At 37.6% G+C, this 24,860-nt stretch overlaps 2 protein-coding genes across 3 annotated transcripts; both read right to left on the bottom strand.

Annotated features, from left to right (window-relative positions):
- Nucleotides 1–4,550: 4,550 nt before the first annotated feature.
- On the bottom strand, nucleotides 4,551–11,633 carry gcshb (glycine cleavage system protein H (aminomethyl carrier), b). The gene is made up of 5 exons (XM_084717305.1): nucleotides 11,456–11,633; nucleotides 8,789–8,868; nucleotides 5,364–5,427; nucleotides 5,136–5,267; nucleotides 4,551–5,004 (listed from the first exon to the last, which is right to left on the bottom strand). Exons 1-5 carry the CDS (start codon nucleotides 11,631–11,633, stop codon nucleotides 4,907–4,909), a joined length of 552 nt encoding a protein of 183 aa, XP_084573431.1. The 3' UTR covers nucleotides 4,551–4,906.
- A 967-nt stretch (nucleotides 11,634–12,600) lies between these two features.
- Nucleotides 12,601–21,715, bottom strand: kars1 (lysyl-tRNA synthetase 1). 2 transcript variants are annotated; one of them, XM_084717283.1, is made up of 15 exons: nucleotides 21,558–21,685; nucleotides 20,685–20,852; nucleotides 20,086–20,230; nucleotides 19,810–19,975; nucleotides 19,617–19,710; nucleotides 19,241–19,427; nucleotides 17,566–17,691; nucleotides 17,261–17,380; nucleotides 16,960–17,122; nucleotides 15,090–15,263; nucleotides 14,823–14,908; nucleotides 14,634–14,719; nucleotides 14,420–14,546; nucleotides 14,162–14,305; nucleotides 12,601–13,259 (listed from the first exon to the last, which is right to left on the bottom strand). In XM_084717283.1, exons 2-15 carry the CDS (start codon nucleotides 20,822–20,824, stop codon nucleotides 13,185–13,187), a joined length of 1,833 nt encoding a protein of 610 aa, XP_084573409.1. In that variant the 5' UTR covers nucleotides 20,825–20,852; nucleotides 21,558–21,685; the 3' UTR covers nucleotides 12,601–13,184. The 2 variants fall into 2 exon arrangements, with proteins under 2 accessions (XP_084573409.1, XP_084573420.1); XM_084717294.1 differs by lacking the exon at nucleotides 20,685–20,852 and having other exon boundaries at nucleotides 21,558–21,715.
- Between the last annotated feature and the right edge of the window lie 3,145 nt (nucleotides 21,716–24,860).

Below are 24,860 nucleotides of genomic sequence, written 5' to 3'. Positions count from 1 at the left end.
CGAAAAAAGAAAGAAAAATATGTCAAATTATTTAATGTAATAATATGTAGAGTATTATTTAATATTTGTAATGAAGTGTTTATTGCAAAAATACAAATAATCACGTTTTTTACGTCTGTAAAATAAGTTGCAAATCTTTAAAAAGAAGTCGTGTATCTGGGCCGTTTGAATTCAAAACCATAACAAGCGACAATTGCGACAAATGCAAACAACAAAACAAAGATCTTATATGTATGATTACAAAAAGATAATATGCGCTAAACCATGAAATTACTTAAACTGAGCGCAGAGGGACCGATTGCGTTTATGCAAAACCGGAAGTTGTAACATTTTATCACACTTGTATCATCTTTGTTATGATGCATGGAATTCATGTAAGGGAAATCCAACGTGTTCATGTGTATGTTATCGTGACAATACGGATTTGCCTAAAATTATTTTCTCTGTGGTTCTGAACATTGTTTTAATGTCACAGCAGTTAATGGGGCTGTGTTTAGGTTCGTAAATAAATCAAGAGTACCATTAGTGTTGTGTTTTAAAATCGAAATGGCCAATGCCGGTGTGTGGAGATTTATTAATCCAGTGATTTCTGACCGTCTATTTCTGCCATGGAAAACTAGATTAGGATAGTAGCCTAATAATAACACTTGAAAGCCTCTTGATATCTGTGTAAAACATGTGTATTACGTGTACTGTAATTGTTTTAAATAGATTTAGGTCCAGTTTAAGTTTGAGAATTCTTAAAAGTTTGCTAATGTTGCTACATTTTTATAATTATTATTATTTGTAAGTTGATGTAGAAGTATTTCACTATGGCATGTAGTGTTCACAAGTTTGACATATAGAGGTGATGTTTTTTGCAGTGGCCACTAGATGTAGGCCTTTCACCAGTAGTGAGGCTTGTCTACATTTTGTTAGATTGCATTGTTGTACTGATAGTACAGACTTTTTGCTTTTGTGAAACTATTCTTGAAGTTAGCCATCATTACTTTATGGTGGCAAGATGTGTAAGTATGTGACTGTACTCAGAAGACTAAGAGTGAGAGACATTTGTCCTCTTTACCACTGTGTCTGAGCTCAATAAAATCAAACTGTCACAAACTGCAGCTGATCATGGATCTGAAAGACCCTTAAGCCTCTGTTTGAAGTGACTTTTATTAATATTTTCTGTTAGGTGAGAGCAGGGTGAATTTAGTCTGTGCCCAGGAGCTCATTGTCTTATTAGTTATTTATTAGTCCTCCATGACAGAGTTATTTTAGTTTTTAATTTGTCTTTAGTTTTAATTTTCATTTTGTTTTTAATGTTTTTTGTTTTGTTTTTTTGTTTAGTTTTTGTTAATCTCCAGAGTGGGCCTGCTCATTTCAGTTAAATTTTAATGTTTTAAATATATTTAGTTTTAGTTCAGTTTTATTAGTTTCAGTATTTGTTTTAGTTTTTTATTATACAGTGGAGGGTATTTGTCAGAGTGAGATATAAAAAGTTCAGATTAGGTATTACAATACAGTAACAACACTTTGTGAAGGCAATTCACTCACAGTCAGGTTTCATGCCTCCTCCTCCTCCTCCTCCTCCTATTTTTTTTTTATTTTATTTTAGTTTGTTTTATAAGTACACAACATCATTTCACTTAATTGTCTTTTTTTTCTAAAGTGTAGTTTTTTTGCACATATTTTTAGTGTTAAGTTAACTTTGATCCATGAAGCAGTTGTATCACAACCTTATGAACATTATAAACCCACAGCATCCTTGTGTGCTGTAGGCGCAGAGGACAGTGGAAGCATCTCTGTGATATACAAAACTGATATAATCAGCATTTGCTCATATTCTGTGATTAGATTTACAATCATGCAGTACAAAACTCATCTATTATATGTAAAAACATGGACTTGTCCCTGTTATGTGACCATAAATCAGAGCAGGACAGATTGGGGAAGGATTTTTTCATTTTTGCCTTCATGTACAACTTTACCCCGAAGCTTGACGCCTTGATTTCAGTGGGACACTTAAGAATCTCACCAACAACCAAACTGTTTTTATGGCTTTGCTTTTATGGTGTTATGTTTCTACTGTTTTTATTGGATTGTTTTTGTATTTGTTTTTTATGGGTTTTATGCTTTATTGTGTTTTGTGTGTTGCTGGATGGTTTTTGATATATTTGATTGTGCAGCACTTTGGTCAACTGTTGTTTTTGTTTATAAATAAATAAATTTGGATCTGATTGAAAATTAACTTGAAAAATTAATTAATTTTACAGGCTTTAACTAGTGATTTGTTGTATTATCATCATCATTGTCTCCTTGTTGCCTGTCTGTGACATGTCTTGTAAATTCAGTGGTCACTAATTTGGCTGTTGCAATAACAGGATGAGATATGTAGTATTTATTTACTTATTTACTAGAATTTTTTACTATTTTTTTCTCCCCAGTATTTGACTATTGATTATGCTGTTTTGATGAATGTGTATTTTTAAATCAGTGTTTTTACAGAAGATGACATGTACACCTGCATTTTTCAGTGTTAGGTGCTAAAACCATTTGGTCACTTCTCTGATTATTGAAAGAACACAATTTGATATTTTCTCTGACACTTGTATGCTCCACCTACTGTTTATCAAGTCAATGCCTGTTGGTTGATGTTTTTATTTCTATGATGAGTAACAGCTGTCTGTTAATTACTGGAAAGGTCCTGGTTTGTACTTAATAAGATTTACACCCACTGAGGACACAGTAACGCTGAGGAGAGCTGAGGGCTGAAACGCTCCGTGGCCGCCGTGCTACGATAAAAGAATTAAATATTATCAGTGAGTGCTGATGATTTCATGTGCATATTTAATGATGCTGTACACTGACCCATGTTTTGAATAATGTATTAAAGGTGGCTGATAATGTGATGAAAATAATTGAGCAAGCACCAGACACACGTGAATAAACAACTTGATATTTTTACGGTGCACACTTCCTCTGGACGCCTCCGTCTGAACCTGTTTATCTGCATCCGTCTGAATCATTGTGTCCTTTGAGAACACAATTAAAGACAATAAAGACATTCAAAAAGATAATTATATGTCTGAATCTGATTAAACAGCTTTTATATATCACTTGTTGTAGTGATCATAAACTGTGCCACAGACAGGGTGAGAGTAAAAATAATGTCAGCAGCTTCTGTTTAATGACTTCTTCTTTATTCAGGGTTCCTACGCTTTTTCCAAAGTCAAATTCAAGCACTTTTTCAAGCTTTTCCAGCATGTTACCGCTATTTATACATATTACTCACATGATTATCCCAATTCTTCAAGTTTAACGTTTTAAAATGTGTCACCTGTCTTTCAGAAGACTTTGCAGCCTTTATAACCTGACTGAACCACTATCTGACATTTTTGTTTCTTTCTCTAAAAAGCAAAAAATTCAGTCAGGTAGTGAGTCATTATGAAAGTAATGCAATGACGATTTCAAGCAGTTTCAAGCACTTCACTTCATTACTGATGCATAAGTAAATTACTTTTTAAAATTTAATTAAACTGAATTTAACTTCATCTGAATTTTGTCTTGTTTAAATACTTTTAAAAAAACTAATAATGAAAAAACTGGAATCCTCGTCCCCTCAATCTATCAGAGAAATATGAGCACAGATGGGTATTAAATGCCTGCAGCAGAGACGATTAAACATAATAAAACTGCTTTTTTTAGAGCATCATGGATTATTAACTTAGAGCAGGAAGTCAACTGGAGAGAGAGAGAAAGCATTAAAAGGTATTAGCGTGGAGAAATAGGCAGTTTTTAAATTGGAGACCACACAAATTAAAAGTTAATTTCCTTGATTTATTAAAAATGTGCACTGTTACTACATGATTGATAAGTCCAGAGAGGGATCCTTGTGGCCAAGACATCAGCATTTTTTTTTTAAATAAATCAATGCAGAGGTGATAAGTGTGTGCAGAATCTGACTTATTTGTTGAAATTGATTTTTGGGGGCTTTGATTCCCTGCACCAGAGACCAAGAGACCAAGACAGTGTAAATGTTGCCTTCTACTCATCAGACTGCATTAATAGGTCAACACACTTTGATTCTAAGAGGAAGTTACTGTAAGGCCATTTGGATGCAAATTAACAAATGATTTAATAGGAATCAATGCCGTGTGATAGAGTGAAGAAGAGGAGAAAGTATTTTTTATTGTCAATGACTTTGACCTCCTGTTTGACAAGATTTCATTTGGTCAATTTAGGCAGAAACAGATCTTATTTTTCATTATGAGCCTGAGAGTGCAGTTTTCTGTTCAGTCCCTGATTCCAAAACCGGTTTCATTAATCATTGATCAACTAGCTTCTGCAATCTCTGCCTATCTTCACCTGAGGGCAAAGGTCAAGGTGTGTGGAACTATAATAAGCCAAAAGAAGCAGCATGCTCTGTAAGCACATGCACAGCAACATGACACGAAAATGTGTACAACACATCATAAATTGTCTGTTTTGGCAAAAAACATGAGAAAAAGATTTTTAATTCCATTTTAAGGCTGTTACCAAATTTAAAAAAGGACAAAAAAGGCTGTCAATTCAAACATAGGGACCATTTTTTATTAAATGAATGTGACACAGCACTTACAATCACTTCACAGTCTTTTACCACATCTGTGCACATTTAAAAATGGAGCAAAGCACCAGATAAAGACCCAATAATACGGACAGATCCAGAGACTATGAGCCCTTTGGGTTGCCTAGTTGCTAAACAAATCCTTACCATCTACGTCTAAGCTGTTACTGACCATTTAAAATTATTTTGATAGCACAATTCCAGTATCAAAATAAATACCACAGATAAGGAAGAGTGTGACACAAGATGTTAGTAACCCTGCCTACTAGTCTTTGATTGCAGTTACATTATAAAAACAGCACAGTGAAGTTCATCCATTTATTCATCAAGTGATTTAATAAATTTATCATACGCAGGCTGATCCATCAGGCCGTCGACCTCTTCAGGCTTCTCAATTGTCATCTTGATTAGCCAACCTGAAAAGTCATTTTACCAGGTTAGGCAGCTTGTTATGTACCTTGGCAGCAAACCTACTGTGGGAAATTCACAGGAATGGGCACGACATGTGGAAACTGGAAAAGGACAACAGCGATTGCAAGACGCTTACCCTCTTCATAGCAGGATTTATTCACAAGTCCGGGGTTCTCTGCCAGCTCTGTGTTGATTTCAGTCACTTCCCCTGTCAGTGGTGAGTAGAGCTCACTGGCAGCCTTTACACTTTCCAAGGCACCAAACTCCTCTACAATACACACAGAGAGAGAGAGAGAGGTGACAGATATCAAACCACATGATTCAATTACTTAATAAAATGTGCAGTGTATGCACAGACTCTTACCCATTTGTTCAAGTCTTTGGCCAACTTCAGGCAGTCCACAGTAAACCACATCACCTAATGCCTCCTAAAATGACAGAACAGATGGCATGAATTATAACCTGCATTAAGTATTATTTTGTGAGTGAGTAAAAGCGATAATGTCTTAAATGTAACTGTCTCTTGATATTCAATTTAGGAAAAAAAGAATATGAGAGGTGAAAGGATTTTTTCTTTTTTCTTTTTTTTTTTTTTTTTTGCATTTCGAGAATAAAGTCGAAATGCACAGAATAAAGTTGAAATGTCAAGAATAAAGTCAAACATTCAGTTTTAGTGCCAGGCTTAAGAAAAAAATACATCAGAGGAGGAAGATTATTTTTCTTCATGTTGCAATTTTTTATGAATAAAGTCAAAATGTCAAGGAAACCAAGCAATAACTTTTTTTTCCTTATGCATAGTCGTTGAATTTGTGATTTTCCAAGCCTTTTTGTTTCTACGAAATATGTCAATATTTATAAATGGGGGTCACAAATATTTACTTTTTTTTTTTTTTTAAATAACTAATAAAATTTAAAACAGCTGGGCACTGTAGTGTTTAGCAAATATAATTCAAACTGGAGTAAATGGTGCATTTGCTGGGGGCTGCTTTCAGGGTCAGACAGTTACAGATTTGCACAGCAGCCAGACAGTATATGTGTGATTAAACTAAACAACAGTGCTCATGTTCATGGTAATGAAGGAACAGGTTGTCCAGTGCAACAGCACGAGACACAAAGGAATAAGATATTTCAGGGTTTGACCCCACAGTGAATACCTGTTGGTAGTGTCTTTCCCTGGGATTAGTTAACAATAGGAAAAATATATTTCAGCAGACTTATTCTTGAAATTTGCCTTATACGAGGGGAACATTTTATGAAATGCCTCATTTTAGGAAGTGGCTCCCAATAACAGACACTGCGCTGATATTTGAAATACTTTTCATGTATTTTCGTGAGGAATTCTTCCTCCAAAAAGCATGAACAGATTATTTTAAAATGTTAAGATTATTTAATAGAACATGGCCTTCACACTCACCTATGCATGTTTATCACATCGTGTTGGGCTTCCAAACTACACATCAACTAAAATGAACAACTAAACTAACATTTGCATTAAAAGAAACACTTCATATACCAAATTGATTGTGTGGTTGTGCTACTTCGCCCTAAGACAGAGCCAGAGCCACACATTTGTCTCGCTCTCCGGTCCCTTTCTACTCCTTCATGTATTCACACTTCTACTTAAACTTACTGACCTATAAAATGTGGGCTACCTAGGCAACCAGCTGCATATTTGAGATAGGAATTCTTACGAGAAAACACAACAACCAATGACACAGCACAGCGTACTGACAGACTGGAACAAAGTGAATCAAGCTTGGCCCAGTGCTCCAGATGCATAAAAATGGATGTTGCTTGCAAATAAAGCAGCATAAGTAGCCATGTTTGTCTTTAATTCTGTGGTGTATCAGTGAAGTGTATGAATTCCTTGTGGACTGGAGTCTGTTAACAGTGAGAAACAGACCGATAGATCTGCTTTATGCACTCATCTCCAAATGTCTGTGTCTAAGTTATCATTTTAAGATACTAAATATTTTAAGATGGGGGAAACTAACTTGTTTTTTAATATTCTTTCATAGCTTACAGACTATTTGAAATACACAAGTCACATCTGGATGGGAGAAACACATATATGAGCACTAATTACTAATAAAAATTGATATATTTTCACCAATAACAACAAGCCAGTAATATTAAATTTCATGCCAGAAGCCAGAGTGTAAACACTGAAAAAATATTCTACTGTATGTCAAATAAAAGTACATCTCAAAGTTATCAGATTACTGCTGTAGTGTCTAATGTTGTTTAAGTTTTGTATGTGGTTCTAATTCTAGTGGTAAAAGTGAGGCATCGTCTTTCAAAGTGAAAGTATCTCTCTATTTTTGCATAAGACTGGGCTACTACTACAGTCATTTGAATTGAGTTCTAAGTAGTTTTACATTTACAGATAAGATAAATACAACTCCACTTAGTGTGACATTATTATGCATACAGTATGCCAGTGTCCCTGGTAGCAGGAAGTTCTATTTCAAATTAAATTAAAAAAACCAATAAATTAATATAAACTAGTTATTTTTTCGGACTGTGAACTTAGTTCAAAATTTAAAAAATGTGAACTATGAACAGGAACTAATTCATTTTAATCTGTGTGAGCTGAACTTTGAACTAGCGGTTTTTAAGTGTGAACTTGCATAACACCGAGAGCAGCACAAGCATTGAGGTACAAATCACAAACACTGTCAAACTGTTGCATTTCACATGCTCTAGCTGCTGGTCTAAACCACCTGTAACCTTGACTTCCACTCTAATTTGTAAGCTATCTGCACACTTTGAGTGGCAACACTTTGCCATCATTTCTTCCACCCATAAATCAAGTGTCCTTCTGAAACATGGATCATAGCCGCTTAGTTGTACTGCCACCTGCTTGAAGTCTAAAACTGTCAAAAGTCTAAAAAGTCATTTAGGCTCACCATATTTTATGGCATTTTACAGAACCACAGGAACTCTGACTCATTTTTAAATGTATGCATTTATAATTTTAGAACAATCTCAGAAAACTATTAGTAACCTGGAGTCTATAAAAGAAATACCATTAAGCAAATAAACAGGTGATCAGTCTTAATTATGGCCATTTTTGCTTTCTTTGCAGTTTGCTCATTTGTTCAATCACACTATATTTAGTGCATTATTTCTGTCATAGTCAGAGGTTTGCTCAAAGTTGACATTCAGCCACAACCAGACACAGTAAAAACACCACGAAGAGGACGTGTGTGAAAATTTGTCAACCTGACATTCAGATTATGTGAGACAGTAAGACTGCTGGGGACATGGGCAGAGATTCAAAGGTCTTGCCCCAAACTAGATGGTAAATCATTTTCACAGTATCTATTAAATAAACAGTGTCATTTAGAAATGACCAGGATCAAAGGCAGTAGGTGGAGTTTTTCCTCCATATTTTCATATTATCATGTTGCATCACATTAAACTACAATCTTACAGGCAGAGATAAAGTGATTTGAACTTTAACTTCATTGACTACATCGCTGCTCAATTTATGAAAACAACAACTCTACGTATAAAGTATGAATTAGAGTCAAAAACAAAAGACGCCGGTCATCATTCAAAGGTTTTAACCTCTAGCGGTAAGCAAGTGTCTGTCCTTGAGATTTTCTGCACATCGCTGCACTTTGGCAGTAACCAATTATCTTTAACAATAGTCATAAAACAGTGAGGACGAAGTGCAGTAACTGCACAATGCAGATATTAGCATATCACTATTTTTACTTTTACACCAGTAAACCTCTGCACAGTGCGTCATAAATCAATGATTAGTAAGACCCAACAACCTACCTGAGCATAATTGCTGATACCAACTGTGCCAATTCCACCTTCCACTCGCACCCACTCATGTTTATCTGTGAACTTTAGGGCTGCAGAGAGAACAAGGGAATGAGTTAGCTTGGAACAAATGAATCAGTACATGTTAAAAATAAACTTTGGTGCAGTGTATGAGCCTTGTTTAAAGGGATAGTTTGGATTTTTTTGAAGTGAGGTACTTATGAGGTACTAATCTATAGTCAGTGAATACAGTAGATGGCTGTTGGCAGGCCCAAAGTTTTTGGGGTCAGCAGCAAAATACTGTGTATTTTAACTGCATGACATCAGTTAGATTGTTTGTTGTATTGTGTGACTTTGGTGAATCCAATCTAACCCTTTAAAAGACAAAAGTCCAGTCCTAACAAACTGGGGCAGCTGTAGACCAGCAACTCCCATGTTCTGTGAGGTAAAATGACTGTTTCTTGCCAATCAAGTCTGGTTGGTTTGTAGAGAGCTATATTTGGCTTCCATAAAATGGTGGTCTTGCATCAGAAAAGGTTGCCTGGTAGCAAGATGAAGCTGTTAAATTAATCTAATTATAGCATACACTTAAACTGATAATGATTTTTTAAGTGACTTAAAACTGTCTTGCTGCTGACCCTGTCCACAGCAGTACACTGGTACTCCTGCTGCTTCCCCAAACTGGGGGCATGCTGGCATATTGTCGGTAATACACTGACTAATGATAAGTACCTCATACAACCCCACTTCATAAAATACAAACTATCCCTTTAATATATAGAGGGAAGTCCACTAGTGTCAAAGAACACGGATGTCCAAAGAACACCTTACTGTACTATGGACCAAAGCTGAACAGTGGACAGACTGTTATGCAACACCATGCTCTTAGAAATAAAATATCTATAGTTTACTGGTCTTAATCGTGAGTTTTCCATAGGTGCAGTTTTGGATTCTGACAATCAGTGCTTTGACAGAAAAAGGCGCAAGTAGAGACTCGTGGTCACGCAGTATCCGGTCGAGTCAGATCTACGATTAAAAAAACCAAGAATTACAGCCTTTTGATTCTGAGCTCATGCTGTCATCTTTATAGTGCCTGAGGGAAAAGTCGCAATGCCTCAACAATTTCCAGTGTTGGCATCTGACCATGCAGAAAAAGACAGGTTTGAACCAGATTGTGAACTGTGGGAGATGCTGATGCATGGCCGGAGAGAGCAGAGTCAGTCCTGAGAGCTGAATATTCCTGCTGTTAAAAAAGGGCTGCAGAGTAGAACTGGGCAATATATTGATATTATATTGCATTATGATATGAGATATCGATATGGATATTGTCTCAGATTTTTTATATAGTTATATATCCTGACTGTATTTTCCTGGTTTTAAAGGCTGCCTTACAGTACACTCATTATATGCACATTACTGATGATTACTTATTAAGAACCTCATTGTGTTTTATGAAACCACCATTTGTCATCCCTATAGTACTGATGCAATATTAAGGTATTTGATAAAAAATATTGTGATATGTGGTTTAATCCAGAGCAACGCACAGGGCTCAGCAATATGGACTGCCTGTTTGCCTGTGGTAAGTAAATTGCCATGTCAGGCAAGTAAATCTGGCAACTCTTTTAACAACTGATTTATTATTTAAGTATTTTTTCATGCAGAAATGGTAGAAACCGCTGTTTTAAGTGCCCCAAATATGGAAATTCCCCACTTTTCTTGGTTATCTATCATATTAAACTGAGTATGTTTGGGTTTTAGACTTTTTAAAGATGTCACCTTGGACTTTCAAAAAGTGGGATGGACATTTTTCACCACTTTCTGACATTTTATAGACATCGCAAACCCAGATTATACATAACAACTGACGTTAGCCTCAGTTGATATTTGTTAACCACCACTAAGGAGAGTAGATTTCTGACCCACCTGTCTAACGGGGCAGGTGAAAAAGAACATTTAAGCTGAACCCTGAATGCATCATATTCTATAAATAAATATATTACACTATTTGAGAATTTTGAGTAGGCCAATGTTATTTTAGAGAAAATGCACATCTCGATATATTGTATGATATGTAATGACCTGAACATATGATATTTGTTATAAGCCATATACAGGAGAAATGTTTATCTAATTATAAAAGTGGGAAAGAGCCTTTACAAAGGCCTTAACACTACTGTTAGGAAGAATACTGAATGAAAGCAACAACCAGGAGGAAATAATTCAATTGCTGAGATTTTAGACCACATGTGCACATGAGTTTCTTCACTCCACAGCCATGTGTGGCACACTGCCAGACTGACGGCTGACTTTTGAGTAATAAGCTACTCCTTGGTGCACGGGGCACGCGGTAATTAGTTGTTTACGGTGATTAATTAGCATCACAATTTAGAGCTCGTGGTTTAACTGCCTTCCAACGGTAAGGAACAGGGAAAAAAATAACCCCTTCTTGTATTCTTCAATCATGTGACTACCTATTTCCTAAAGTTTTCGCACTTTTTCAGCCACCTCCAAGTTAAAAACAAACTTTGAGCTGCCCTCCCTGTCGCATTCCTCTGCCCCGCTGTGGGAAAGTGACACAAAGTGGCCCATTGCACACAGACAGGAATGTGTGAGCGGTCCGCATATACTCTGCAAGATTACAGCTCGTCTCTGTCTTATTTCTTATTTATTTGTTACCTGAGGACAGGGCCGAGGTGGTGCTCAGCGTCCGCGGAGAGCCGCTCCTCCACAGCAGCCGGGTCGCTGACGGGAGCTGAGGCAGTCTGGGGGAAAAGTTTGCAGAGAGGCACCGCAGCGCCGCTCTCATCGCCATCTTCACTCCGTGTGTGTGTCGACTCTTTAAACCAGCACACATTACACTTGACCGCGGGAGCGCGCACCATCCCACTGTCACCCGCGGGATCGCGCCGGGAGGGCGGGTGAGCGTGTGGGAGGAGGGTGAGTTCAAGTATGTGTGACCTCTGAAAGTTCATATGCAAAAAAATTACAGACGTTCAAGATTCATGTGAAAAACTTGCTCTATTACAAAAAACAAAAACAAAAGCAAACCAGGAAATGACGAAATAATAAAAGACAGGTGATTAATCATAAAATAGACAATAATAAAAAAAAAAAAGTGCATTTATAAAAATAAAATATATAAGAATAAAATGAAATATTGTGTACAAATATATACAAATATACAAACCAATAAATAGAGAGGGCAATAAAAAGGTTGTATTGCACAGGGGTTGGATTGCACTTATTTAAAGTGTCGCTTTCAGACTGTTTTATTATTATTGATGATCATTTCACTTGAATCATAATGCAGTGTTCAGATTTGTCTTTGAGGGCCGGGCTGGGAAAGACCTTTTCTTGTTGCACTGCGACAGTGCAGCTTCCAGAACAATATGTTCTTTTAATCCATTACAAAATAAAAGGTGTGAAAGAATACATGATTAACAAGAAGTGAAGTCTTTAATTTAACTTTAGCATTTTCATTGAAAAAAAAAAATCAGTTAATAAGACAGATTGTACATTATTTTGTGATTTTCTAAGTATTTTCATGCAAGCTGTTTAATTTGAAGTGCCTAAGTTGAGTCAAAAATAATTTCCTTCCCAACAATATAGTATCATAAGATCTTGACTTCATGTTTTTAATCATTTACAGGAAAGGGAAGTTATTTATTTTAGTAATTAACCCTCAAAATCACCATAAACCTAAAATCATATTCAGTAAAGGCAAAATACCAAACCTGTTCATGTCTCTCTCATCATTGTGGTTAAATCAGTCAACACAAGTCGAATTTTGTCCCACGAAAATCACAAGACAAAGAACAATATAGATTCATATGCATTTTATTCAGACATACCTATGTTTAAACTTCTTGGCAGAGGAATTTGTGGAGTCCATCTTGAAAAATCTCAGACAAAGAATAAAAGCAGACCTGGTGAAAAGAGATGAGGTGCTTGACCTTTCTTATTATATGAAGTATCTAATCTGTGTATTTGGTAGAAAGAATCAAGCACCCCTTGAAGTATCTCAGAGTATATTCAAAAGTATTTCCTTCAGGTATGCACACAACAGCAGATCACATATGACTTCCTGATCAAATACCATCCATTCAGTGTCTGGATGACAACAAGGATTAAAATGTCTCCTTTTACTCAAACAAGGACACAGCAAATGTGATCGCAAAAGTGTAAGAAATACAAAAGCAAAAAACAAGAAGCAAAAACAGAAGCATTCATCATGTTTGCCAATGAACTGAGACAAGATGATTTCCCTTAATGACAGCAAGAATCAAATGGAGACCAACATTGATATAACACAAAACCCGCAGACTCCACTGATGACCACAGTGAGGTAAAGGCTCTGTACGGACTCCTACAAGATCTGACAGCAGGAGAATCGGAGGTCATGGCATTAGACGGAGGTGCCCTCTGTGGGCGCTGGTGTCTTGTTGTCGTCAGGCTTCATGGCGGGGAACAGCAACACCTCCTGTGAAGGAACAAAAAGTGACAAATGAGGGGGGTCTTCTCTCACGGCTTGAACATTAGAAAACGGAGACCTTATCCTCCCTGACACATGTTGGCAGCTCATGTGCACACAGTCCAAGGAATTCACTATCTTGACCATGTTATCACTACAACTTACTGTTCTTTCTATCTTTTTAATGATTTGTTCTTCTGTTGTATTTCAGTCTAAAGGTCTAGAGAGAACAATGCACTGAGGTAAAGTGTCATGTGGTCACACATACTACGTGATCAGAAAGAAGCCTGTTTTAAGTCTTATTTTACTATAATTAGTTTCCTTTTAAAACTACAACTTTCTAGTTTCTAATTTCTTGACATCGTATTCCTAAAGAAAATATTAAACTGTTATTTTGAATCAGTGAGTTTCAACCCCAATCTATGTTGCAGGAAACTTGCACCAAGGAGGAGTTATGGTGGGAAAAAAAACTGTTCAAAGTGTGGCTTCATTTTATGAAGAAAGACAACGGGACTAGTTGTAATGCTGGTAAAATAATAATTTCAAGTAAGGGTGGAAACACCTACTTTTTTCCCCCCACACATAAAATTGATCAGGAATAAATACAGGAATTGATAAAGAATTGGATCAATAAGCAGAATCGATAATGGAACCGCTATAAATAAAATCTATCAATTCCCATCCCTGCATGCATGTGAGTCCTCATGACCGTGTACTCAAAGAAAATCTCCACAGCGCTCCTGAAGGTCTAAAACTCCACGTTCATCACCTGGGAAATGTGATCAGAAAACACTCACACTGGTTGTTTTGGATGACAGTTAAGATCAACCTATATTGTCATTTGAGTACAAGGACTCACTGCACCAATAATATTATTGAGTACTGCATTATGACGCATACAACAGCGTTACCTTGATGTTGTTGGAGTCAGTGAGGAACATGGTGAGACGGTCGATGCCCATTCCCCAGCCGGCAGTTGGTGGGAGTCCGTATTCCAGTGCAGTGCAGAAGGTCTCATCAATGAACATGGCTTCATCGTCACCCTCGGCTTTGGCCTGAAAAACATCCAACTCAAATTATAAACATGAACTAATATACACACTCACACTGCAACAGAAAGGAGCCTGAACCCTCAGGTAATGGGACAATGTTCAGGTTTGTATGCTCACCTTGGCTTGCTGCTCAAAAAGCTCCCTCTGTCTGATCGGATCGTTCAACTCAGTGTAAGCGTTGCAGATTTCCTTCTTCATCACAAAGAGCTCGAAACGCTCCGTTAGGCCTTTCAGTGATCTGTGCCTGTAGCAATTAAGGACATGTGAGTATGGACCCTGAGCACTGCATTTTTAGATCATGAATAAGAGGCTGAAACAAGACGTTTCTCACCATTTAGCTAAAGGACTCATGATTTGAGGGTGATCACAGATGAATGTGGGGTTGATACAGGTGACCTCAAGGAAATCTCCAACCAACTGTGGCGGGAGAAACGTCATTAGTAACGACCTCAATGTGGGAAAAAAAAGGAGAAAAAGCAATAAAATGCACAGCAGATGATGATGTTCATCGATTAAGCACCTTGTCAAGAAGACGGGCAGTGGTTCTCGGTGGAGGACATTCAACTCCTTTCTGTGTGCACAGGTCGTCAAAGAATTTACGGGTCTCTGAAGAGGAAAAGTGTAACAGAGAAATCAGAAGTGACTGATCATTACAGACAAATTAGTCCTAAATTTGTGAAAGAAACAGTGAGATGGAGAAAGAGAATGTCAGAGGCAATCGTTTGTTTAAATCAAGACAAAAGGGTTGAAAACATCTTAAAAAAAAAAAAAAAGAAAGAAACTGTACCATCACTGTCGTAGCTGTCAGTCGGAGGGAATTTGACTCCCATGATCTTCTCCAAGTCGTGTGTCATGCTCACTCTTCTGAATGGTGGAGTGAAGTCAATCTCATAGGCCTGTCCCTCTGGACCGTCAGGGTGATAAGTCACCTTATATCCTCCAGTGATGTGCTTCACCATTCCTGAAGCAAAGAGAAGAGGAACCAGTGACGTAAGGAGACAAATTTTCATGTTCAGGGCTGCGACTAACGATTATTTTAATTATCGATCAATCATTCAATTAGTTGTTTGGTCCATAAAATGTCTGAAAATGATCATCAAAAAATGTTGATCATTGTTTCCCAAAGCCTGAGCTGACGTCTTTAAAAATGTCCTGTTTTATTGACAACCCAAAGATATTCAGTTTACTGTCATAGAGGACTAAAGAAACCAGAAAAAAAATCTCATTTGAGTAGCTGAAATTAGAGAATTTTAACAAATTTTCTTAAAATGAATTAATCAAGTATCAAAATAGTTGGCAAGTAATTACTGCATTTGTTGCATTGCAATAATTCTGCATGTTATCAGTGTCTCTAATTGTCACCAGCCAACCAGCTCTTTACTGGCTCCCTTCCAGCTTCATACATTAACTCTATTTTGGTTTCCATAGAGACTTTCTTTGCCTTGCCTGAGCCTCAGGTCATGAACTGCTCCAACACAGAAGCAGCATTTTTTCGTTTTGACATGGTTGCGGTTAGGGGTTAAGTCTGCCTATCCTCCTGATGGAGGGACGTATTTTGCCATGAGAGAGCGAGGCTGAGGGGTGAAAGAAGAACACCACCTGAAAGGGACTGTACTTTTTTATATAATTTACAGATAACCGACAATGAGGGAGCACTTGGCAACAGTGGTGAGGGAAAACTCATTTTTAACAGGAAGAAGCTTTGAGCAGAACTGAGCTGAGGGTGGGCAGCTGTCTGCTTCGATCGCTTGGGTTGAATTGGATGGGATTATAAAAAGATGTATACTTTTTAGTGTCAGCAATAAATCTTTTGCCATGGGGTGGATGACTCAGGTGTGGCGGTTTGCAGGGTGGGGCTGTCAAACTGGAATTCTGCTACAGATAAACAACAAAGGGGATCTTCTTAACAAGACTGATAAAAGCTTTTAGCTTATTACTGTAGTTCTTTTCTATACTGGTGGCTTAGTCAACTTTCTTTTCACTATTTTTAGCTAGCTTGTCACTTTTGTGAAGCTGCCTGTTCTCAGCAAATGTTGCTGGCATTTTAGTTGGAGAACTGTTATCCCTTCTACAACCAGAAAACTGGTGTACAACATTTACAGACACAAAGTCAGCTTCTTATTGCATTGTGATACACACAATTAACAGCATTAAAATGGGACATAATTTTATCTTTTTTAGAGTTTACTTTTCTGACTGAATTTAACTGAAATACCAAAAATGTAAAATGCACGACAATTTAAAAATAATATTTTTAAGAAATCTGAAGTTACACTGAATGTGAGGCTCTTTATCAAGCTTTCAAGTTTCAACTGGCCTTTCAAAGTTTTACTTAATTACTTTTAAACAGCACCACCAACTGGCCAATCTTGTGCTCTTGGAAATTCAAGACCCAACATGCCTCACTCAAAATATTAACGGTACATTAAGATGAGTGTCACACCTGAGATGTTTGTCTTTTTATTAATATCCTCTCATAACTACGGAAATTTTTTTTTTTTTCATCATTGGGACACAGTACAAAAATAAACCATCACTTAAGAGTTTCGTTGATGTAAAAATGTGTCTTCTGACAGTTGGACAGTCAAATCCTTGACAGGTGAATAAGTGTGTGAAACTTGAGCCAACCATATGGCTGATTACGTGTTTTCACTTGCCTGAGAGCAGCTTCTCTGTGATCTCCATCAAGTCACTGTAATCTGCATAGGCCATGTAGAATTCACATGTGGTGAACTCTGGATTATGAGTGAGATCAATGCCTTCGTTCCTGAACTGACGACCAACTTCATAAACTCTGTCTAGTCCACCAACCACAAGCATCTGTGGGAAAGATGTAGAGAGGGATTACTTTGACATTTGAGAAATGGAACGACATCAAACTGCTACAACATATTTAGTACAATATTTCCCCTGGAGGTGTGTGATTACTGAGAAGTATGCCTCTTGAAAGTGTCTCACCTTGTGGTAGAGCTCAGGGGCGATCCTCATGTATAAGTTCATATCCAGCTCATTGTGATAAGTGACAAATGGACGGGCCACTGCTCCACCAGGAATAATGTTCATCATTGGTGTCTCAATCTGAAGTAAATAACAAACATGATTCAGCAAAACAAGTTTACATCAACTTATTTCAACTGTCTCAAATGTGGAACAAATGTACAAGCTGTTAAAGAGCGTTCTTGTATAAACCCCCCCCTTTTTTGTTTGTCAAACTATAACTAAATACAAATTTGTTTAAACAAACCATAGTCAACAATTCTTACCTCTAAAAATCCCAACTGGTCCAGGAAGTTTCGCAGGTATGTGATGATTTTGGCGCGAGTTATAAACTTCTGCCTTACGTAGTCATTGAGGATCAGATCCAAGTAGCGCTGGCGGAACCGTGTTTCCTGTGAGACAAAGGTTGTGCATTGGTGAGAACAAATGCTTCAACAATGGTAACTGTTGCTGTAATGACAATCAATTAACATCACCTTTACACTGAGAACTTTTGAAGTTTTCAACCTTTGTGACACTGCAGGACAGTTGATATCATCATCATCATCATCATCATTTCTTAATTAAAATCCTCTGAAACCACACTGATTTACAAGGGTGCTGAGGTACAGACATACTATAAGAGGTAACAATAAAGGAAAACTACATGGCTAGGTTGAGGTAAAATAAAAACTGTTTAAAGGCGAAATGTGCATGAATATATAAATAAGTCACTACGCTCAGTCCTCTTTCAGTAGCAGCAAGTCATTATCTGCCATCATGTGTTCAGTGAGGAAAACAAAACTAAAAACACTGCTGCAACAGTAAAGACTGCACAAATGGAATATGGAAAAAATTAAACACTTTATTCAACAGGAAGAGAGCATACTGAGACAGTGTGTTTTAAATTGTTTTCTTCTATGTCTTGCAGCTCTACGCTTCTGTTTTAGCCATGTGCTGACCTGTTGATGATGAGAAGGTATCATTCGCCAATAGTGCCTCTTGATGTGGTTATTTGTGTACGCCAATTAGAGTAATGCGTTCTGTGTAGCACGAGGCACTCTGCTGTTGTTAAAAGGACTGAGCCAGGCATTAGATTTAAAAACTGATGAAAGTGTCACACACCACGTACGATTTGAAGTTTGTATTACACACACTAGGTAATAGGGGTGCTGTCTCCTTTTGTATTTATGTTTTTATTCAGGTAAGGTAGTCAGACAGGGTTGTTTTACATTCATTTTTATTTGTTACCTTTAGGTGCTGATTACCTCCTCCTTTTGTGAGCCCTCTTGCTGTTATATTTCTTTAGTTGTGTTGAACAGCACCTGCAGGCCCTTTCTCCTTTGTAAGTTCACTTTCCTCTTTTTTATTGTTTGTCTGTTTCCCAGGCTTGTGTTAAATAAGTAACTTTACCACTTACAACTGGCTGGTTGTAACATGGTGGTTTACTTTTACACTATCAGGCAAGTGGCTTGTACAATTCCTCACCCCAGCTGTATTGTAACACAGCAATTGCAAACACCTTTCCTTTATATCACACATAATTACAGAGTAAAAGTGAGGAGCACAAGTCAGCTCTCAAGTCATTCTTTCATTTCTCTGTAAATGGAAAACACATGGCAAACACACAGCATTGTAGAAATCAGGTGGAAAGCAGTCTCAATTCCTGGTGAAGGCCATACATCAATATCAGTCCCTGATACTGATGTTATATCAAGTAACAAGCAAGCTATATAATGTTTTACTGTTACTACCATGTAGTAAATCTTAGTTTCACCAAGAGCGCCATTTCAAATGTATGTCTTTCACACTCCAAATGCTTAAGAAAACCTTTGCACTTCCTTAAATGACCAGCAATAACAAAACATAAGAAGTATTGCTTCTCCTCTGCATTGTCAACTTTCACTTTCTAAATGCAGGGTATCTCTCACTTAATTAATGTCTAATCGTAATAGGCATTACCTTATCTTTGAGGCCAAAGTGAAGGTGGGGCAGCATATGCAAACATGGTGATAGAAGGGTCATCTCGATGGGAATGATGCTCAGCTCCCCTTTCTTGGTCTTCCCTGGGTTACCACGGACACCAATGATATCGCCACGGCGCAGTTTGTTGTTGATAGCCACGAAATCCTCCTCTGACTTGTAGTTCCTGACAGAGTAAATGATGATGTACAGAATTGAACTTGATATATTTTTAAGGTGCACATGGAGAAAAACAAATTGTTGGATGTGCACTGATACAGACTACATAACATTTCATAATACACACGTTACATAATGCAAGCAGGTTACATCAATTACCACATTTGTCTTGGAAATGTGGAAAATCATCCCGTACCTTGAGTTCGCCATGACTTGCAACTTAACCCCTTCACCTCGCAGGTCGTAGAAAATCAGTTTGGCGCCAGACGCCCTCTTGGCGTGGACACGGCCTGTCAATCATTAATTAAGCTTAACAAGGAATCCATGGCTGGATTACACTCTCCATACAAAATATACATCAGTTTTAAGATCGTAAATATTCCTTGTACCTGACACATTGAGGACAACATCAGTCAGCTGGTCTCCTGGCTCTAGATGATTGTATTTCTCGATGAACTCTGTGAGCGACAGGTCTACATGGTACTTGTGTGGGTATGGGTCCTCTGCTGTGCCCTTCAGCTCCTGGATGGCCTGGGAGCGGATCTTGAAGTATTGCTATGTTGCAAGGAGACCAAAGAGTGTATTTATGCAAAAGAAAATATCAAGGGTATAATACTTAACAAGTGAGGTATGAATGACCATAAAATGTTTTTTAAAAAAATCACATTTGGGTCGAGCGTCTCCTCATCCAATCCACAGGCATTTTGTGCTCCCTTGTCATTGGATTCCGTCTTTTGCTCCACCTGCTCTTTGACCTTGGCTTCCTTCTCAGCCGCCTTCTTCTCAGCTTTCATTCGTCTCTTCAGCTCACTGGTAAAAAGAGATATTTAAATATATAGATATTTAAGTTTGAACTGAAAGTTAGTGGATGTTCAACAAAACTTAACAACTGCACACAAATATACGATTTCCTGCACAACGTCACTGGACATTTTATTCCATTCTGCTGTATGAAATGAAAAATAAAACAAGGCCACAACACAGTCTAATAACAGAGATATATGATCAACAATCTTGTGGAAAGAGGAAGGAGACCACATTTGCAAGACGGGTGTGTCACAGAGACATCCTATTTATTTAACGTTACTGATAAGAAATGAAAGTCAACATGTAGGACAATGCAATTAACATTATTTCAGTTTCGTTTTGACGATTTTATGCCCCTAAAACAACAACACATCTTGTGGAAAGAGGAAGGAGACCACATTTCCTTTGATAACAAAAGGTTGGTTGTTTTTCTCACTGGAATGGAAAAGCCACCAACCTTTTGTCACCTTTCCAACGGTTGCTGTAAATGTGAGCTGGGACTGCAGCTGTACATGGGGGTGCACATTTTAACCACTGTCCCCTGACCCCAAAGGCTTGGCACAGCTGATGCCTGGCTGCCCTGACCAGACACAGCATGTTGAGCTACCACAGCCAGCGAACACACCTGAGAAAATAAACATATATAGAAAGACAATGTACAGCATGCGTATACAGCGAAGACTGTCCTTAGCCCACCAGACAAAATTAAACACTGATGGGTTACTAGAAATATACTAGTCTGCACCATGAGCCTTGCCTGAGCACAAATCCAGTCACTAGGGTTAAAGACAAAAATAAATGAAGTACAACGGTAAACTAGCAGAGTATTTTCTTTTTTTTAAATCCGAGCAACGTATTTTCACTTTTACTTTTGGTTTGCAAGACGGGCGTGTCGCACGATTTTATGCCCCTAAAACAACACATCGCTCTGCTACAAAAACATGCCAAAATTAAATGTACCACACGTTAAAACTACTCCCTGATGTAAGAGAAAGAAAACACACGATTACACGACCAATTTGGAGGACATTTTTCGAAAGGATTTTGGGGCTTGTAGTTTTACTGATTAGTAAAACGCACTATCCCGTTTGGCTTCAGCTCATTATCAGCACTACAACTACCAGAGACACAAACGAGCTGAATGCTGGGATGTGTAGACTTGTGGTTTGTCCGTCTCCATATGGACGCCTCACTTCGCTAACATCTACTGCCGGAGTGCAACATTTTAGGGCAAAACTGCTGAGACAACAGACTATTGGAGGAATGTAACATCGCGCAAAGTTGCCGAAACTGGTTAAAATGCGATGGAAGAAAAAAAAAATAAGCTCACTTTTTGCTGAGTTTCTCTCCGTCCGCCGCTGTCACGTCGGCCATGTTGCAGATGCTGCACTCAGAAAGATCAACTGACGCGCACGCACCGCCAAAACGCGAGAACTTAGTGGTGCGTTTGAGGAGCTGTGGGAAATCAACACACCGGAAAGAGGCGGAGAATATTTCACTACTGCCGTCTTTTAGTACCACAAAAAAAAAAACATATGATTGCAAAATGGACAAACAATATGCAGCTCAGGCAACACTGATCAAGTGTTCAGGACTTGAACTGGGAAACAGCAGAACTGACTGTTCAAGAATGTCTTCGGTGACTGCTAAACGCTACAAATCACTACTGTCTGAAAAGCAACATGCCTTCATACTGTAGTAGGGGAAACATCCAGCCTAATGTTTGCCCTCTTGGTGGCACTGTTGTAGGGCCATTAAAAACGCCATTCATACCCAAGAACCATTAATTCTTACAGTGAAAGGATTCACAGATATTTGGCCATTAGGTTTTGACACCACAGAAATTTGTCTGTAGAGAGATAGAGAGATTTTAATGACACTCTGATGTACTATTATTCATCAGGTGGGCAATCAATGTGGTTAAATTGATGTACTATTTCTCATATCTACTTTAATTGCTTACTAACATTGCAGTGTCTATCAGTTTCTTATTCCTGTTTAAAATTTGTGTTTCAAAGCTAAATAGTCCTACTAATCACAGCATAACAGTGAACTGACTTTTTCCAAATAATAATGAGTAACTTTGTCTCCACTGCATCATTTGTGCTTTCTCATAATGTATTCAGATTCAGGAGCATATTTCCTTTAAGATTCTCTATTAAAAATAAATTGTTGTACACAAGAAATTAATTGGCTACATTTTCCCCTAACTTGGCCTTTGTTTGCTGGTAGAAGATGTGATAGATGATTTGAAATTTAAATCAGTGTGAAAAACTACCAGCAGACATCAGTGGGTCAATAAATGCAGCTGTGTCAGGTAGGCACCTTTGGATAAGAAGATATATTTTTGAATCAATGTGTATCCTCATTCTGCAGTAGCTTACAACAAAATACATGAAATAAAACCACAAGGCGTGACATTTTAAGTATATATGTTTAATACAGATAGCAGCAAGTTTACAGAAATTTAACTGCAAGAGAATTAAAATGTCCCAACAAAAGCCAAATATATAGAGTTCTTTTTTCCCCAAGGGTGATTATTTGATAGTTGTTCACATGGTTAGAAACAAAAAGGCAAAATTTCCACCTTTGCTATATCCAGGACCCTGTTTACTAGAAGAGTGGTTCACTTGTGTTACATTACAGAAATGTGGAGTAGAGAATAGTTTATGGAAAATAACTAACATCAGACTCAATAAACTACCTCGCACATTAATGTTTTGCAGAATTTGTACTTCATATTATTCCTAAATTACCAGACAAAACAAATCTCACATTCATAGACTTTTAATGGTCTGCAGAAGAAGATGTGAACTCAGAGGCCCTGAGAGAAATCAGAAAGATTAGGAACCACTACACCAGTAAACAGTAAGCCTGGATAAAACGGAAACCTCCATATAGACCTTGCACTCAAGAAGGAAATAAAAATGACTGAAAAACAATTAGTGACGCTTGTCTCAACCCCCAAAAAATCCATGTCTGAGAAGGCTGTTGAGAAAAGAAATTTGCATTTTAACTGGCTAAAAGATTTAAAAATCAGTTTCAGGTGGCACTCAAAAGCATCCGAAAATATTTCAACAAGCAACATAAATAATAGAAAGAACATCTACTTTGGTTTTTCTACTTTCGAGAGGCTATTTAGAAAAATATATATTCAAAAACTAACAGATCTACATTTACAGTATATTAGCTGCATAGCAGTTTCAGAGAAAATTTGCCTGCATCTACGTTGTATAACATAAATGCAAATGGATACTTCAGTACAAACAAGTTAGATGCATGACAGAAATTGCACAACACATTTTTCAACCACAACCACATTTATCTGGTCTCTGTTGTAGAGCATTTAAAGTACACTTAAAGTTTTATTATGGCTTTAAACATTCTAATTAATAATGAAGACTAATCATCGCTGGCAGAACCAGCGGGGTATTAAACAGGCAACAATGGTAAAAGAGCAATCTGGCTGCTACTACAACATCTCTTCAAGGCACATGTACAATATCTGCTAGTGTCTAAAGTGACATTTTAGGAAAAGTTTAACCGTTTGAACACCTGTGACAGACTGGATTTGTTGTCAGATTAACTGGTAATGGTGGAAACGGAGACAGTCAAGAGTCTGTAGCGTCTTAAAGAAATATGAGAACTTATTTTAAAATCAAAACTCCTCCTCCTCCTTTCCATACTAGTAGTGACTGTATAATGAGTCATACTTCCATATATTTCTGATCTCCAGTTACATTGTACATACACAAATGAGGAAACTGTAATTTCAAAAAAGTAATTACCTCCCCGTTATGTGTGAAAAAGAACATTCTACATCTAAGTGAGACGTTTACAGCCATTCTGTAAAATCACATTCAGTATGATATTCATAGTAAAAAATACTGAAATTTGTTGGTCCTGTTTTGAAGGATTTTGACAGTATAAACTGTTTGGTTTGTGCCATTCTGCCCTGCTGTTAACTATTTGGTAAATAAGTACTACAGGGCCAGCGGTCCAACTGACCCTTCCTAAGTCCTACCCCTTTTCACTCTGTGTTCGTCTATGTTGAAAATTAAACCAAACTCAAAGATGGTTAAAACATGTTTCTGAGGGACCCATAAAAGCCATACATGTTGATATCTTAAATTTGCTAATATTGACAGATCACTGACTAATTACCTGGTTAATCTACATCAATCACTGCGCATTAACTAACTAGTTAACTAGTATTTTGCTAACATTGGATACCTTAGGACAGCGTGTCCAGACATCCCTATTTTCTGGGGACAGTCCCTGTTGTTGATGGTCTGTACCTGGCATTAAAGAAAGCAGACTGCAGCACAGTAAACAGGCTGATGTATCAATCATGTTGTGCTTGTTTTGGCCAACAGACTAGAGGAACACAGGGGGCTGTTTGACCCTTTTCACAGGAAAAAGGAAATGAGACAGTTGGCTGAGATACCAAACTTGCTCAATGGTTATTGGAGCACAGAACAAAAAGGGGCAGGCCTAAGGAAGGGTCAATTATACGCTTTGAACAAACACATGATATGTACATTAAGGTGTATATTATTATAAGTACACCTTGTAAAATCACGGAAGAGTCACTGTGCACAGGAATGGACATGTTATTCATAGTGTATGAAGC

This window comes from Lutjanus erythropterus, chromosome 1 (assembly GCF_056507025.1).
Source record: "Lutjanus erythropterus isolate fLutEry1 chromosome 1, fLutEry1.hap2, whole genome shotgun sequence".
Lineage (NCBI taxonomy): Eukaryota > Metazoa > Chordata > Actinopteri > Lutjaniformes > Lutjanidae > Lutjanus > Lutjanus erythropterus.
Note: the sequence above shows the minus strand (reverse complement) of the source record. Positions and strands in the feature narration are given on the sequence as shown.

What these genes read in the sequence shown, in the direction of transcription:
- gcshb (XM_084717305.1), bottom strand. Translation starts at nt 11,633, where the DNA reads ATGTGTGCTGGTTTAAAGAGTCGACACACACACGGAGTGAAGATGGCG. An exon ending in CACCTCGGCCCTGTCCTCAG is followed by an intron (nt 8,869 to 11,455) that starts GTAACAAATAAA and finishes TTCTCTCTGCAG; the next exon opens with CCCTAAAGTTCACAGATAAA. An exon ending in CCAAAGACTTGAACAAATGG is followed by an intron (nt 5,268 to 5,363) that starts GTAAGAGTCTGT and finishes TGTGTATTGTAG; the next exon opens with AGGAGTTTGGTGCCTTGGAA.
- kars1 (XM_084717283.1), bottom strand. Translation starts at nt 20,824, where the DNA reads ATGCTGTGTCTGGTCAGGGCAGCCAGGCATCAGCTGTGCCAAGCCTTT. An exon ending in CACAGAGAAGCTGCTCTCAG is followed by an intron (nt 15,264 to 16,959) that starts GCAAGTGAAAAC and finishes TCTTTGCTTCAG; the next exon opens with GAATGGTGAAGCACATCACT. An exon ending in ATGAGTCCTTTAGCTAAATG is followed by an intron (nt 14,547 to 14,633) that starts GTGAGAAACGTC and finishes TAATTGCTACAG; the next exon opens with GCACAGATCACTGAAAGGCC.